A 13,678-nucleotide genomic window follows, 5' to 3' on the forward strand; every position below is an offset into this window, starting at 1 on the left:
AATCATTTAAACGTATTTTAATTTATTCAACTGACTTATGAAAAAAAATTCAAATATAAATTACATTAAAATTAGAAGTTTTTTTTCAATCTCAATTTGCTAACTTTGATTCTAACGTTAGTTAAAATTTTTTTTATCCAAACACACACACCTAATTAAAGTTATGATGTTTTCTGTACTGTGATTTTTTGCAATATTGCACGTAAATCAAACCCCTAACTTTTTTTTATATCAAAATATTTTTCATTTAACAACTGAAAGTGAACTAATAAAAATCTTGCGAGATGAATAGAGGACGTTTTGAGAACATTTATTGGTGATTTTTTCAGTTTTATCATTTAAATGGGCATATTTTCTTGAGCATGTTGTAGATTTTGTATTTCTATTATTCAAATTAACAAGTAATTTTAGCACAGACAAAAATTTCAAAAACCAGTAAAACTCAATTGAATCATTTATTTTAATTAATTATTATGCATTTGAAAAAAAAAAAAAGACAGAAAGGTTATAAAAGCAATGGGTTTTTGGCCGGGTGAAAAAAATCATTTGTTTTGTTTTGAAATACACCGCCAAAAAGGAAAAACAAAGAAATACAAGTGATACATGTATTATTAGTGACTGATGCCGATACTGATCATACTGATTTGTGTAGCTGAATTATAAGATAAACGGCACATACCTCATTGCAAGAGCTGAAAAATGAGTGAGCCCAACCTTTATAAATTTAACTTTTATGGATCTAATTCAGAAGTGCTTAAACTTTTAAGTTTAGTTTTTTATTTTTCATTCATTTTTGAGACTTGGCTCTTATTTAAAAGGTTTAGATTTGGGCTCACAAATTCTATTATTAAAAATTAAAATAAAATTAAACACAACAAATAAATTAAAATATTTTAAAATTTAAAAAAATTAAAATCCTTATAATTTTTAAAAATTAAAATTTTAGTAATAAAATTTAAATTTTGATTAAAAAATAATTTATTTTTTATAAATACTTAACATAATAATTATAAGAAAATAAAAAATATTAAAATTTTTATGTTATACGCTAATATTTATTAAATTAAATTAAATTTAAATAAATTAAAATTAATAATAATATAATGAACATAAAATTAAAGTTTTAAGTTCTTGATTTTAAAAGTTTATTTCATTAAAAAAATAATAATATAATAAGATTTAAAAAATTATTTGAATTTTTTTTATAAAATTTATTAAGATGAGATTTTTAAGTTTAATTATTTTTAAAAAAATTAATTTATAAAATTTGAATCTTTTTATTTAAAGAAGTCTTCTGACCGGCCCTCCCTGCCTGGCCTTGTTTCCCACTCTACTCACTGACACAAAAGCAACAAATGCAGCAAAACCACAGAACTCTTCTTCCCTTGTCGGCCCCTCCCTTGGTCACCGTCGTCCTCTCTCCTCCCTGTTCTGTTGTCGTTCGCAAAGCTGATCGGCGGCAACAAATGCAACAAAACCACAGAACCCTTCTTCCCTCGTCGGCCCCTCCCGTGGTCACCGTCGTTCTCTCTCCTCCTTGTTCTGTTGTCGTTCGCAAAGCTGATCGGCGACGACATCGAGGTTCGTTTGTCTTATTTCGTGCTTCGACCGGTTCGTGTAGCTCCATTTTTTGTTCCCCCGTCCTCTCGGCGTTCGTTGCCCTTGACTCTGCGTCACCGTCACTTCTTGAGATCATTGAGTCCATCATCTTCAGGACTCAGGTAGAATATATGTAGATAGTTTATTGGCAAAAGATTTAGTTTGTTTTTTGGATGTTGAATTTTTCCGCTTGTTTAACATGAGAGTAGGAAATATGTTTTTCTTTAATATTTTCTACTTGCGAGTGAAAGCTGTTGCAATCATGACGAGCTATAGTTTGCCATTGCCGTCCCAGCTCTATTTTATAATGTATTATGAACCATGCAGGATTCTTCATTATAAAATCACAGACGAGGATGCAAGTCTGTGGTAAAGTTGCAATGATGGATTCCTGGCAACAATCTGCATGGACTAAGTTGCTTAATTTTCCTGCAAATGGGTGCGACAGTTTTGGGTTTATTCCTCAAGTGAAACTTAGTAATGTGAAGATTTGTAAGGCATCTTATGTTGAAAGAAGTTTGGTCGGTGGGCGGCCATCTACAGTCTCAGTGCCTGAAATTGGAGGTAACTATACCATTTCAATAGAATGATTTTGTGTCACTGGCTAGCAGAGTAGCTACTAGCTAGTAACTACTTTTGAAGACGGAATAAATATCCAAGGCTTACGCACTTTGATGCCATAATTAGTAGTTTATTCTTTTCTCTTCTTCAGTGTTCAAGGCACTTGGTCTATTTAATATTTGAGACCAATGTATACCGGTATGCCAATAATTAATTCTTGGTCTAAACACTGACGCTTTGTTCTTTGGGATCACATGATGTTTTCAGGTGATAGAAGTAGCTTCCTGGATTATCGCCTGAGTAAAGCTGATCCTGAGGTTTATGCTATTATAGGCAAGGAAGAAAACCGGCAGTATAAAAGCCTTGAGCTTATTGCTTCAGAAAATTTTACGTTGAACAAGTACTCAGAAGGTTTACCTGGCAAAAAGTAAATTTTCTTCCTTTATTCTTTCCTTCTTTGCGTGAATGATTGTTTCGCTAAATGCCCCCTCCCTTTTTCACTTCTCTAGTTATATTAATTAGAGTCTTGTCATACATGTAAGGTACTATGGTGGAAATGAATACATTGATGAGCTTGAAATACTATGTCAAGAGAGGGCATTGGCTGCATTTCACTTGGATGGGAGTAAGTGGGGTGTAAATGTTTAACCTTCATCTGGCTCTGGTGCTAATTTTGAGGTTTACACGGCAATTCTTAAGCCACATGATCGAGTAATGGTAAACAATTTTCATTTATGTGATTTTTGCTATTCCGAAATAGCCTTTCTGTCACAAGGCTGTACTGATGGGGGGCATTTTTCTCATTTATATTATTTGGACTTGCCTCACGGGGGACGTTTATCTCATGGATTCATGACTCCCAAAAGGCGTGTATCAGGCACATCAATCTATTGTGAACCGATGCCTTTTCAACTTGATGAATTCACTGATGCATACATTTTTTTTTTTTATTAAACCATGCAAATATATTTGATAATCGACAGGTGCTTACTTTTGAATTGTAAACAGGCCTCATTGATTATGGTATGCTTGAGAAAACTGCTAATCTCTTCTGACCAAAACTCATCATTGCTGGTGCTAGTGCTTATCCTCAAGACATTGACTATCCACAGATGAGAAAAGTAAGTCCTGTTTATATGTATTTTCTAGAATATTTTGTTTGTGATGGAATATCTCTTCATGTATATGTGATTTTTCTTTTCTTAGCAAAAAGCTAATTATATCTGATATGCTTGGGAAGATTGCAGATGAAGTTGGTGCTTTTCTTATGATGGATATGGCTCATATTAGTGGACTTGTTGCTGCTGGTGTGCTTGCTGATCCCTTTGAATTTTGTGATGTTGTGACAACCACAACTCACAAGGTTTTCCTTGAGACATTCCCAATATCGTGCTTTAATTTTTTATTCAAAAGTGAAGGAAGCAGAGTTTGCTTTCATTCTTCTAACAACTAACGCATCTAACATTTAACTATACACTCTCTTGGTGTTTCCCACCCATGACTTAGTACAATTAAATATTTTTTTGCACAATTAAATATTTTTTTGCCAGTCTTCGAGAGGTCCAAGAGGTGGCATGATATTCTTCAAGAAAGAATCTGTGCATGGTGTCGATCTAGAGTCTGCCATTAACAATGCTGTTTTTTCAGGCCTACAAGTAAGATAATGGTTCTGCTTAGGTCTCTACTATTCTAGTTGGGAATATTGCCCCTGCTTTCATAGTTTGGCACTAAAATTATCTTTATTCAGGGCGGCCCTCATAACCATACAATTGGAGGATTAACAGTGTGTTTGAAATATGCTCAATCCCCAGAGTTCAAGGTTTATCAAAACCAGGTATTTCTCTTTCGACCATTGATAAGTATGTTCCTCAAGGTATCATGACTGGTGCACTCATATAACTTTGATCCTGTAGGTGGTCTCTAACTGTAGAACTCTAGCTAATCGATTGATTGAACATAGCTTCAAATTGGTATCTGATAATCACCTGGCTCTTGTTGATCTAAGGCCATCTGTAAGCATGTTGCTTTTTTATGTCAAATTCAGGATAAATTTTCAGTATTTTTTTTTTTAATTATTCCTTCTTTGTTTCTGCTCCTTGTTATTTTGTTGCTCTATGTTGTGGAAGTTTAAATGTTGCTCTAAAATTATTTCATGCATTCCATAAAAGTTTAAAGGTGAATGGACCAAAAGGGGGAAAAAAAAAACGGTAAAGGTGGCAAGGTAAACACTGGTAAAGTCATAATGGTTGTCTTTCACCAAGAAAAAAAGTCATCATGATTGTGGATATCGACTATATGATGCTTTATGAACTTAACTTTTATATATTATGTCTATATATATTTGGGTCGTCTACTCCTTTCTTTTTTACATAAACCAACATCAATTATCCTAGGGTATTGATGGTGCACGAGTGGAGAAAATTCTTGACATGGCCTCTATAACTCTCAACAAGAATTCAGTGCCTGGTGAGATTCTTGCTGCTTGTGTACCGTATTCTTTGCCTTGTTTATTTAGTCTGTTTGATCTTCCTCCCTCCCCTTCTTTCCAAATATTTTTTCCATTGTTCCTACTGATAAAAGTGCCCTGGTTCCCGGGGGCATCCGCATTGGATCGCCAGCAATGACAACAAGAGGACTAGGAGAGAGAGAGTTTGTTCTGATCGCAGACTTCATTCATGAGGGTGTGCGAGTAGCACTTGAAGCCAAACATCTGGCCCCAGGAACAAAGCTCCAAGACTTTTTGCAGTTGGTGTCATCCCCTGAATTTCCTTTCAAAGACGAGATTTCAAACCTTCGTAAAAAAGTTGAAACTCTCACTACTCAGTATCCAATTCCTGGAGTTTAGGTGGTGTAGCAGCTGAATGGTAAGTTCTAATAACTGGGAAGCTGGTGCAGACTTCTTCTTTTGGGGGTTGGGGTGGGACTTACATGCTTCATTTAGGAATACTAACGAAGTAATTTCTTTGGTCTTTGCCCCCTTTAATGGTCAAGCTGGGCAAAATGTATCATTTAGTTTGAAAATAAGTTTTATTTCATCCTGTTGTTAAATTTTAGATTGACAATAAAATATACAGGACTAACATTCTTTTCAAGTCCCATCAACTATTATTTTGGGTCTTGGATGTGAAAGTTGTATATTGGAGGAATTGTATCAACATTGTATTATTCTATGGATTTTGTATTGTGGGATGGAAGTAGATAAATACTTTGCTGTAGAAGTCATTAATTGGTAGTTTTAGTGCATGGACTAAGCCTCCGAATATTTGATGAAATTAAGGCAAATGAAGTCACTGGAAATTGTAAGTTTACACTGATGCCTTTTGTTTCATAGGAATCGGAAAATTGAAGTTACGATGTGAACGCATTTATTAAATGATGAAATTAGAAGTCTAACATTTGGCAGCTATAATTTAATGATCTACTTAGAATTAAGCTGGACTTGCTGATAAAATTTTGTGTTGTCCAATAGCTTAATTCACGTATAAAATTTTATTTTTAAGAAAAATACAAAGGCTTTGGAAATGCATTGTGTAGGGGATTAAAGAGGAGCATCATGCTCATCGCATAAATCTGTAGGCAAAAGGTTAGACCTACCCAAGAGACGGGCTGTCCATAATTATAGAATTAGTGCGTGTTTGGATAGCCATTTTTAATCAAATTTTTGGGGGAAAAATTGATTTTTGTTTCAATTATCCAAATACCAATGTTTTCAAAAAAAATCAATTTTTTTAAAAAAATTAATTTTTTCCCTAAGCTTTCAGAGTCAGCTTTTGCTTAAAATTTACAAAGGCATTGGAAAAAATTACGAAGAGAGACAAAAAAAAAAAAGATAAAAAAATGCACAAAATTTAATAAAAATAAAATCAAACTTTTTTTTTTCTTCTCTCTTTTCTTCTTAGTAAAATTTGAACTTTGAATCTTTAAAAAAATTATTAGCATAAGTTTTTGTCAATTATTATCCTCCACTTAACACTTATTATAAAACTAATTCAAATAAAATATTAATTAATAGAGAAAAATTAATTTAATTTAATTTAAAATAAAATTGAGGGTCATTACAAGATTGTTGCAAATGTTCAACGAGAGAGAGATTTTACATCATTTATTACATTGCTACATTTTTTATGTTGTCAAAATTTTAAAATAGTATTTAACATTTTTGTCAGATATGACTCATATCTATGATGTCATTAAAGATCAATTTATATATTATCATTTTTATTAGTTATTGTAAAATTAGTGTTTGATATTTAAGAGTTAAATATTTCTCTTTTATTAAATTTATTTTAATTAAGATATATTGAGTTACTTATTTACATAAATTTAAATGTTAATATTAATATAATTTAAATTTTTTAATTAATTAGATATGTAATTTAAATAATATATTTTATTTCTCAAATAAAATGTAACAACTTTAATAATATTAGATATAAATTTATCAATAATTTAATTTTAAAAGGCAATATCCTTATGGTAATTTATATAGCTAAAATTAATTTTGAATAAATTATCCAAATATTTTTAATTTTATTAAAATTAATTTTAAAAAAATAATATTCAAACAGATTGTATTATAACATAATTAATTATAATTAAACTCTATCATTTAATTAATTATTTTTATAATTTATTATACCCAGCTGAAATTTAAAGTTATAGTTAAAAGCGAGAGGCTAATCACATTTTACCAAATATGTATAGATTCACTTGTGGATAGAATCTGCATGAATCCCCATTTCATGACTTTGCCTCAAGTTTTCGCGCCTTTGATGTTTAGAAGATTCCACTTCAGATGTGACCCGGTATATGGAATTGAACTTTAGGAAATCGTTTCAAACAGGCAAGAGACTTCCATTTAAGTAAATTTAAAATCTTAAAATGATTGATGTTTGCTTATCAGGAAAGATGAAAATCTTTTAAGTTGTCTATTTCCATTATCATTTCTCTGTATCATCGAAATGGAAGACTCGGTTGATTTCAGGTAATTTTTTTCCCCACCAAGGGTGCTCTTGGCGTGAGAATAATTTCTCGCGTTTGGGTTTCAGCATGTCGGCTTGATGACTAATCTATGTAAGAGTCTTATATATATATATATATATATATATATATATATATTTATTTATTTATTTATTTATGTATGTATGTGTACATATAAACTAATTGAGTCATTTCAAAGTTAGGAATGTATAAATAATAGTTTGACCAACGGAATACAAAAATATTTCCGCTGGTCAAACACGTGCTCTGTTTCTATATTTTGGACCTTCTAGTAACTTTGGAATTGCAGCACCTGCTGAAATCACATCTGAAAGTTGAATTAAGTGGCCTTTGAAAAACGCACGATTCAATTTACATCTACAACCCCAATCTCCTTCCAATGATGAACAAGACAAAAGAGATCATATTTACATTTTTTTTAATTCAACTCCAGAAAATGGTCAAAAAAGAAGGCATTGGTTCTTCCTTCCTTTTTCCTCCAGTCTTATTATTATTATTATTATTATTATTATTATTACTATTTTATTTCTTGATGTTTTTTTAAAAGAATATATAGAAATAATGAATAACATCATTCTTGTCCTCGAAAGATGAATAGCTTCGCTGAATGTTTAATCTTTCCTTGCGACCAGACTGTTCCCCCCAAAACCATAACTAAATTTTGGAGTCTGCAAAACCTTTCAGTTGTTGTTCTGTTCGCATTGTTTGAACTTTCTTTGCCACTTGCAGTTCTTGTTCATTCCCAGAATCAATCAGGTTAGCTAGTCTCATCTTCATCTGACTGCTATCACATCTTCATGTTTCTTACGACTTAGGCTTACCCATTTTGCAGGATTCATCAGTATTGATTGTGGACTCGTGGGTGAGCCAAACTACACCGATGAAACCACTTCCATCAATTACACTTCAGATGCCAACTTTATATCCACTGGAATTACCCACAGCATATCATCCAAATATAAGCCAAACACTCTTAAAAGGCAGTTCCGGAATGTTCGAAGCTTCCCAGAAGGAACTAGGAACTGCTATACCCTTAATGCTCCTCAAGGAAGTGGCAGCAAGTACCTAGTGAGAGCCATGTTCATGTATGGTAACTATGATGGTGAAGACTCTCTTCCCAAATTTGACATCTATCTTGGAACTAAGTGGTGGGACTCAGTGATGTTTCAGAATGCATCTGATATATTGATCAAGGAAATCATTTATGCTGCTTCAACAAATTATGTTCATGTTTGCCTTTTTAACACCAACAATGGGACACCTTTCGTATCAGTTTTGGAGCTCAGAGTTCTTCACAGTGATGCCTATCTTGTTAGTTCTCTGGAGCTCTTGGCGCGGTATGATTTAGGGTTGCAGGATGGTGAATTAGTCAGGTGAGCCTTGTATTTTTACATAAAAAAATTGTGTGCTACGACAAGTAGGAACCTTAAATTTATAAAAGCCAACATCTAAGGTCACCTTCCCGAGCAAGAATTTCATGATATTAGTGTCTTTAATTTAACGAAGTATGTGCTAGGTTAAGTTCTACATTCATGAATGGAAACAGAATGCGTGCACAAAAGCGAAGATATCTTAATGAACAAGGGATTGCAAGAAAATATGTATTGTCAACAATTTTTTTTTTTTAAAACACTCATGAAAATTGGGTTTCAATCTCATGCTCACTGATGTTTTACCCTCTTTTTTAAAGATACCCAGATGACATCTATGATCGAATATGGACTCCTCATAACTCAAAAGACTGGGAACGGATGAATACCTCACTTCCTGTAGGCCAAGGATCATCATCATCAGTACCATCCTACAGCTTCATAACAGTACCACCCTCCACTGTCATGAGAACAGCGGCAACGCCAGCAAATGTCAGGAACGACATGGAATTTCACTTCCTCCCCAGGTACAATGCCTCTACTTACTACACATGCTTATACTTTGCTGAAACTCAGAAACTCCAAGCAAATCAAATCAGAGAATTCAACACTTTCTTGAATGGAGGCCTTATCAATTCTGATCCAGTCAGTCCTCCATACCTTGAGACCGAGTATTATATACAAGCAACAACTGAACCTTGGTTCGATATTTGGATCAATAAAACTGGCAGATCAACACTGCCTCCTATTTTCAATGCCATTGAGATATATATGGTTAAGGATCTCTCTCAATCACAAACACAGCAAACAGATGGTACGTTCACCGGTTGCCAGTTCTGCTAGTACCATCGTGATTACTCACAGTTCTTTATCTAATCTGACTGAATTACTTGTATTATAAAAGTTGATGCAATCATGAACATCAAGTCATTTTATGGGATCAAGAGAAATTGGCAAGGAGATCCTTGTACTCCACAGGCATACTTGTGGGACGGTCTTAACTGCAGCTATGATAGATCTGGGCCACCAATGATCACATCCTTGTAAGTATAACATAAAATAGTCATTAAAAAATGAAGATTTTATTGTTTGAATTCATCATCTTCAACAATAGTGACGGACTTCATACCATTTGGCTTTTAGGAACTTATCCTCTGGTGGATTAACTGGAAACATAGCTCCAGACATATCCAATTTGAAGTCGATTGAGTATTTGTAAGCATCTCAACCTCTTAGATGAAAATAGTAACTTATAGTTGACTATCTGACAAAGATTATTTATTCTCATTTTAGGGATTTGTCAAACAATAGTTTAGTCGGAGACGTACCTAGTTTCCTATCTCAACTGCAGTTCTTGAGGGTTCTGTGAGTAAATCGTTTCAATTTTCATATGGATTCTTAAATTCTTCAAGAAAACATGTATATTCCAGAAAAGGGGAAAAATCTGACACTAATATTTTTTGTCCCCTGAAGAGACCTCGAAGGCAATCAGCTATCTGGAACAATTCCAGCAGAACTTTATGAGAGGTCAAAGAATGGATCACTCAAACTCAGGTATGCTCCATTTTTGTATCTATTTAGAGAGAATTGCATTACACTCTATCAACTCTGATCATTTTGCAAATACCCCTTTCTTTTTTCTTCAACAAGGAGTTACTCTCAAACTCTCACCCTTTAGCGTTTAAAACATTTCCTGTTAACAGCGGTGGAACTTTACACCCTTTCTTCTGTGCAATAATGGTTCATGCAGCCTAGATTCCAAAATTCTCAACTGCCAAAGGATGTATAATTTATTATATTTATAATCGAAGTGAGGGTTAGTAAATGAACTAAAGTTAAATGGTTGTATTTTTAATTCTCCTAGCTAAATAGATTAGTACCTGTAACTAAGGATCTTGAGCATATAATCTCACTAACTTTCAAATTTAACTATGAACTCACTAAACTTTTAAACTTGTGTAGATAACCCTTATTTCCTTAGTTTTTTTTTTATTTCACTATATTTCTTGTGCAAACAACCCACTTCATCTTTTGTTTGTGTGTTAATAATTCTTATAAACTTCAGATCATGTGTGGATAAATGCTTTCATTAGTCAAATAGCTACCCAATTATAGGAGTATTATCTGCACAATTTTAAAATTTTAAGGGGGGTTCATTATCCAGTGTTGAAGTTCAAGTAGTTATCTGTAAGTTATTCAAAAGTGAAAATGAGCTATGTACAATCTAGCCTTGTAATTTCTCTTAAATTTTAAGGGACGCTCTACTTCTATTTAAGGCGCTGGTTGAGATAATTCTCTATTATCATTGTTTTTTTTTTTTTTGGAGAATAGTGTGATATAACTTGTTCACTTTTCATTTTAAATGCAAGTTTTGGTGGAAATCCAAATCTTTGCTCTTCAGAAGATTCATGCAAGAGTAGCAAGGCAAAGGTTGTCATTCCATTAGTATCATCGCTAGCCGGAGTTTTCATACTGCTGACAGTCACAATTGCTTTCTGCATCTTCAGAAGAAAACAAGAAGGTACGTGTCTAATGTCTTCTGTAGGTAAAAACTCCTCGTAATAAGATTGAGAAAACAGTCATGCTATTTACCAACGAAAATCTGACTATGTTTATTTAAACAGCCAAGTTAGATAAGGGGGGAACTTTTTTTCTTTTTTTTCTTTTTTTTCTGAGTGCATACTCTTTATTCTCTCGCGGTTTCCATCTTTCCAGAGAAGCTGAGTGCTTATTCCAAAATAAATAAGGAACTAAAGCTAAAGAAACAACAGCTAACATATGCTGAAGTTTCTAGCATTACCAACAACTTTGAAAAGGTTGTGGGAAAAGGAGCATTTGGAACAGTCTACCATGGCTTCTTAGGTAACACTCAGGTTGCTGTCAAAATGCTTACACCTTCAGCTCAGGGATATCAGCAATTTCAGGCAGAGGTATAGTGCCACTATTTCATTAGATCAATTCTTCTTCATACGGAGTGATCGCTGTTTCAAACACCTTTCCTTACCAAGCAATTCTTCTTTTATCTGTCTGTCACAATATTTTTGCCATATTTCACAGTACCTTTTGATTTATTCAAGTTGCAGAGCTTATGACTGTGATTCACAGGCAAAACTTTTGGCTACTGTTCACCATAAACGCTTGATTGCTCTGATAGGATATTGTGATGATGGATCCAACATAGCTCTCATCTATGAGTATATGGCTAATAGTGACTTAGCTAAGCATTTATCAGGTATTGGCCACAGGATCAAGTCCTTCTAAATTTTACTTCACACAAGGAAGTTAATAGCATGATTCTAACAGCCCATATAAGACAAAATATACAAGTCAATATGGAGGCTGAAAGTTCGCTCAAACTCAATTCTAGTTGTATATAACTGAGTTTTTTTTTTTTTTTTTTCGGTGAAACTTTTGTGGATGCAGAGAAAAATGAGAACATCTTGGATTGGAAACAACGGTTACAAATTGCAGTGGATGCTGCAGAAGGTTAGGAAAGAAAGAACTCATCTTTTCATTTTATTTCCTTTCTTGATCCTTCCATTTATGCAGAAAATGTTCCTTCACTTCAACTGTAGGCTTGGAGTATCTGCATACGGGTTGCAAGCCATCAATTGTTCACAGAGATGTTAAATCCAAAAACATCTTACTGAATGAAAATTTTCGGGGCAAAATAGCTGATTTTGGATTGTCAAAAATCTTTGCCGATGAAGGTGATACACATATATCTACTGTGATAGCTGGCACCCCAGGATACCTTGACCCCGAGTAAGATTTTGCTAACTCTAAACATAGCTGGATTATCTTTAGTTCTCAGAAGTCAGAAATTAATGAGTGCACAAGTTAGTCTTTATGAATAAAAAACTCATTACCAACAGTTGTGGTACTAGTGTAAGGGACTATGTTCAGTTAAGTACAAAACTTTGGGTTTGAGTCTAGTGAATGCAAAAAACATCTTTGAAAAAGCCACCTTTAATTGGATCCAACAATGCTCAAATCCGATCCAATTAAATAGCTATATATATATATATAGAATAACAAACTTACCGTGCAAGTTTTTTTTTTCTTTTTTATAACAAGTGCAATAGGCTGAGTTGCAAGTTCTTTCTGTTATGCAGGTACAGTATGTCAAACAGGCTGAATGAAAAAAGTGATGTTTACAGCTTTGGAATTGTACTGCTTGAAATAATTACAGGACAACCTGCAATAGCCAAGACTGAAGAAAAACCACACATAGTCCAATGGGTTAATCTCATGCTTCCTGAAAGCAAGATTGATGATATTGTGGATTCAAGATTACAGGGAAACTTTGATACTGATTCTGCAGGAAAAGCATTGGATACTGCAATGGCTTGCGTAGTGCCTTCTTCCTTGAATAGGCCTACAATGAGTAACGTAGTGATGGAATTGAGACAATGTTTGGCTATGGAGATCGCTCGTGGAATTCATAGTAAAATTGATTTCTCATTTGGTGGAATTAGTGGGGAGAGTTCTCTGGCTAGATAGTTAAAATCTTGGCAAAGTTAACATTATGTTCTTTCTTTCTTTTTTATTGCATGGCGCGTAAAGAAATGGATTTAATGGAGAAGAATATTTCCACAATTTTTTTTTATGAAAGAATATTTCCATAATTACATGCAGTATTATTGTACCAAGAAAAAAGAAAAGAAAGCTGGAGCGTGGGAAAATCACTGTGAAGTCCCAGGACAGCATTGAAAATACCCAGAAGTCGTATGAACTCATCAAATATCAATCAAGTCCATGGGACTAACGGGTGAATAATTTTGAAATAAAATTACCAAAATACTCATGAAAATCAGAAAACCTTTTGCACTAACCGACTCCGACACGATTATCGGCCTGAATCCCCGATACCCATTGTTTAAAACAATGAGGGCTGCCGAAGTACCCTCACAGGTTCGTCGATGATGTCACTAATATGAAGCCCCAGAGATGGGAAAGTGAAGAGACAAAGCCAGAGATGATCAGCTGAAATATGCCCCAAAGCACCTTTTCCTCCTTTTCTTTGTATCTTCCTCTTCAATCACGCTGTTATTTAGCCCCCGTCTCTACTTCACGCAACTTCAAAAGGCAGAATCAAAATGAAACCTGTGAAATATAACGAATGAAGTAATTATTTAGCTCCCCCA

At 33.8% G+C, this 13,678-nt stretch overlaps 1 protein-coding gene and 1 pseudogene across 1 annotated transcript; both read left to right on the top strand.

The window, feature by feature from the left end:
• Nucleotides 1-1,326: 1,326 nt before the first annotated feature.
• Nucleotides 1,327-5,376, top strand: LOC129288089 (serine hydroxymethyltransferase 3, chloroplastic-like; annotated as a pseudogene).
• Nucleotides 5,377-7,751: 2,375 nt separating this feature from the next.
• On the top strand, nucleotides 7,752-13,096 carry LOC129289331 (probable LRR receptor-like serine/threonine-protein kinase At1g05700). The gene is made up of 13 exons (XM_054926094.1): nucleotides 7,752-7,917; nucleotides 7,994-8,534; nucleotides 8,852-9,345; nucleotides 9,436-9,574; nucleotides 9,675-9,746; nucleotides 9,825-9,896; nucleotides 10,005-10,085; nucleotides 10,901-11,052; nucleotides 11,247-11,461; nucleotides 11,589-11,763; nucleotides 11,955-12,017; nucleotides 12,107-12,296; nucleotides 12,647-13,096. The coding sequence occupies exons 1-13, from the start codon at nucleotides 7,752-7,754 to the stop codon at nucleotides 13,032-13,034; spliced, it is 2,748 nt and encodes a 915-aa protein (XP_054782069.1). The 3' UTR covers nucleotides 13,035-13,096.
• Nucleotides 13,097-13,678: the final 582 nt, after the last annotated feature.

The sequence above is a fragment of the Prosopis cineraria genome, unplaced genomic scaffold (genome assembly GCF_029017545.1).
Source record: "Prosopis cineraria cultivar Desert tree isolate PC_DT_omini unplaced genomic scaffold, ASM2901754v1 PC12, whole genome shotgun sequence".
Lineage (NCBI taxonomy): Eukaryota > Viridiplantae > Streptophyta > Magnoliopsida > Fabales > Fabaceae > Prosopis > Prosopis cineraria.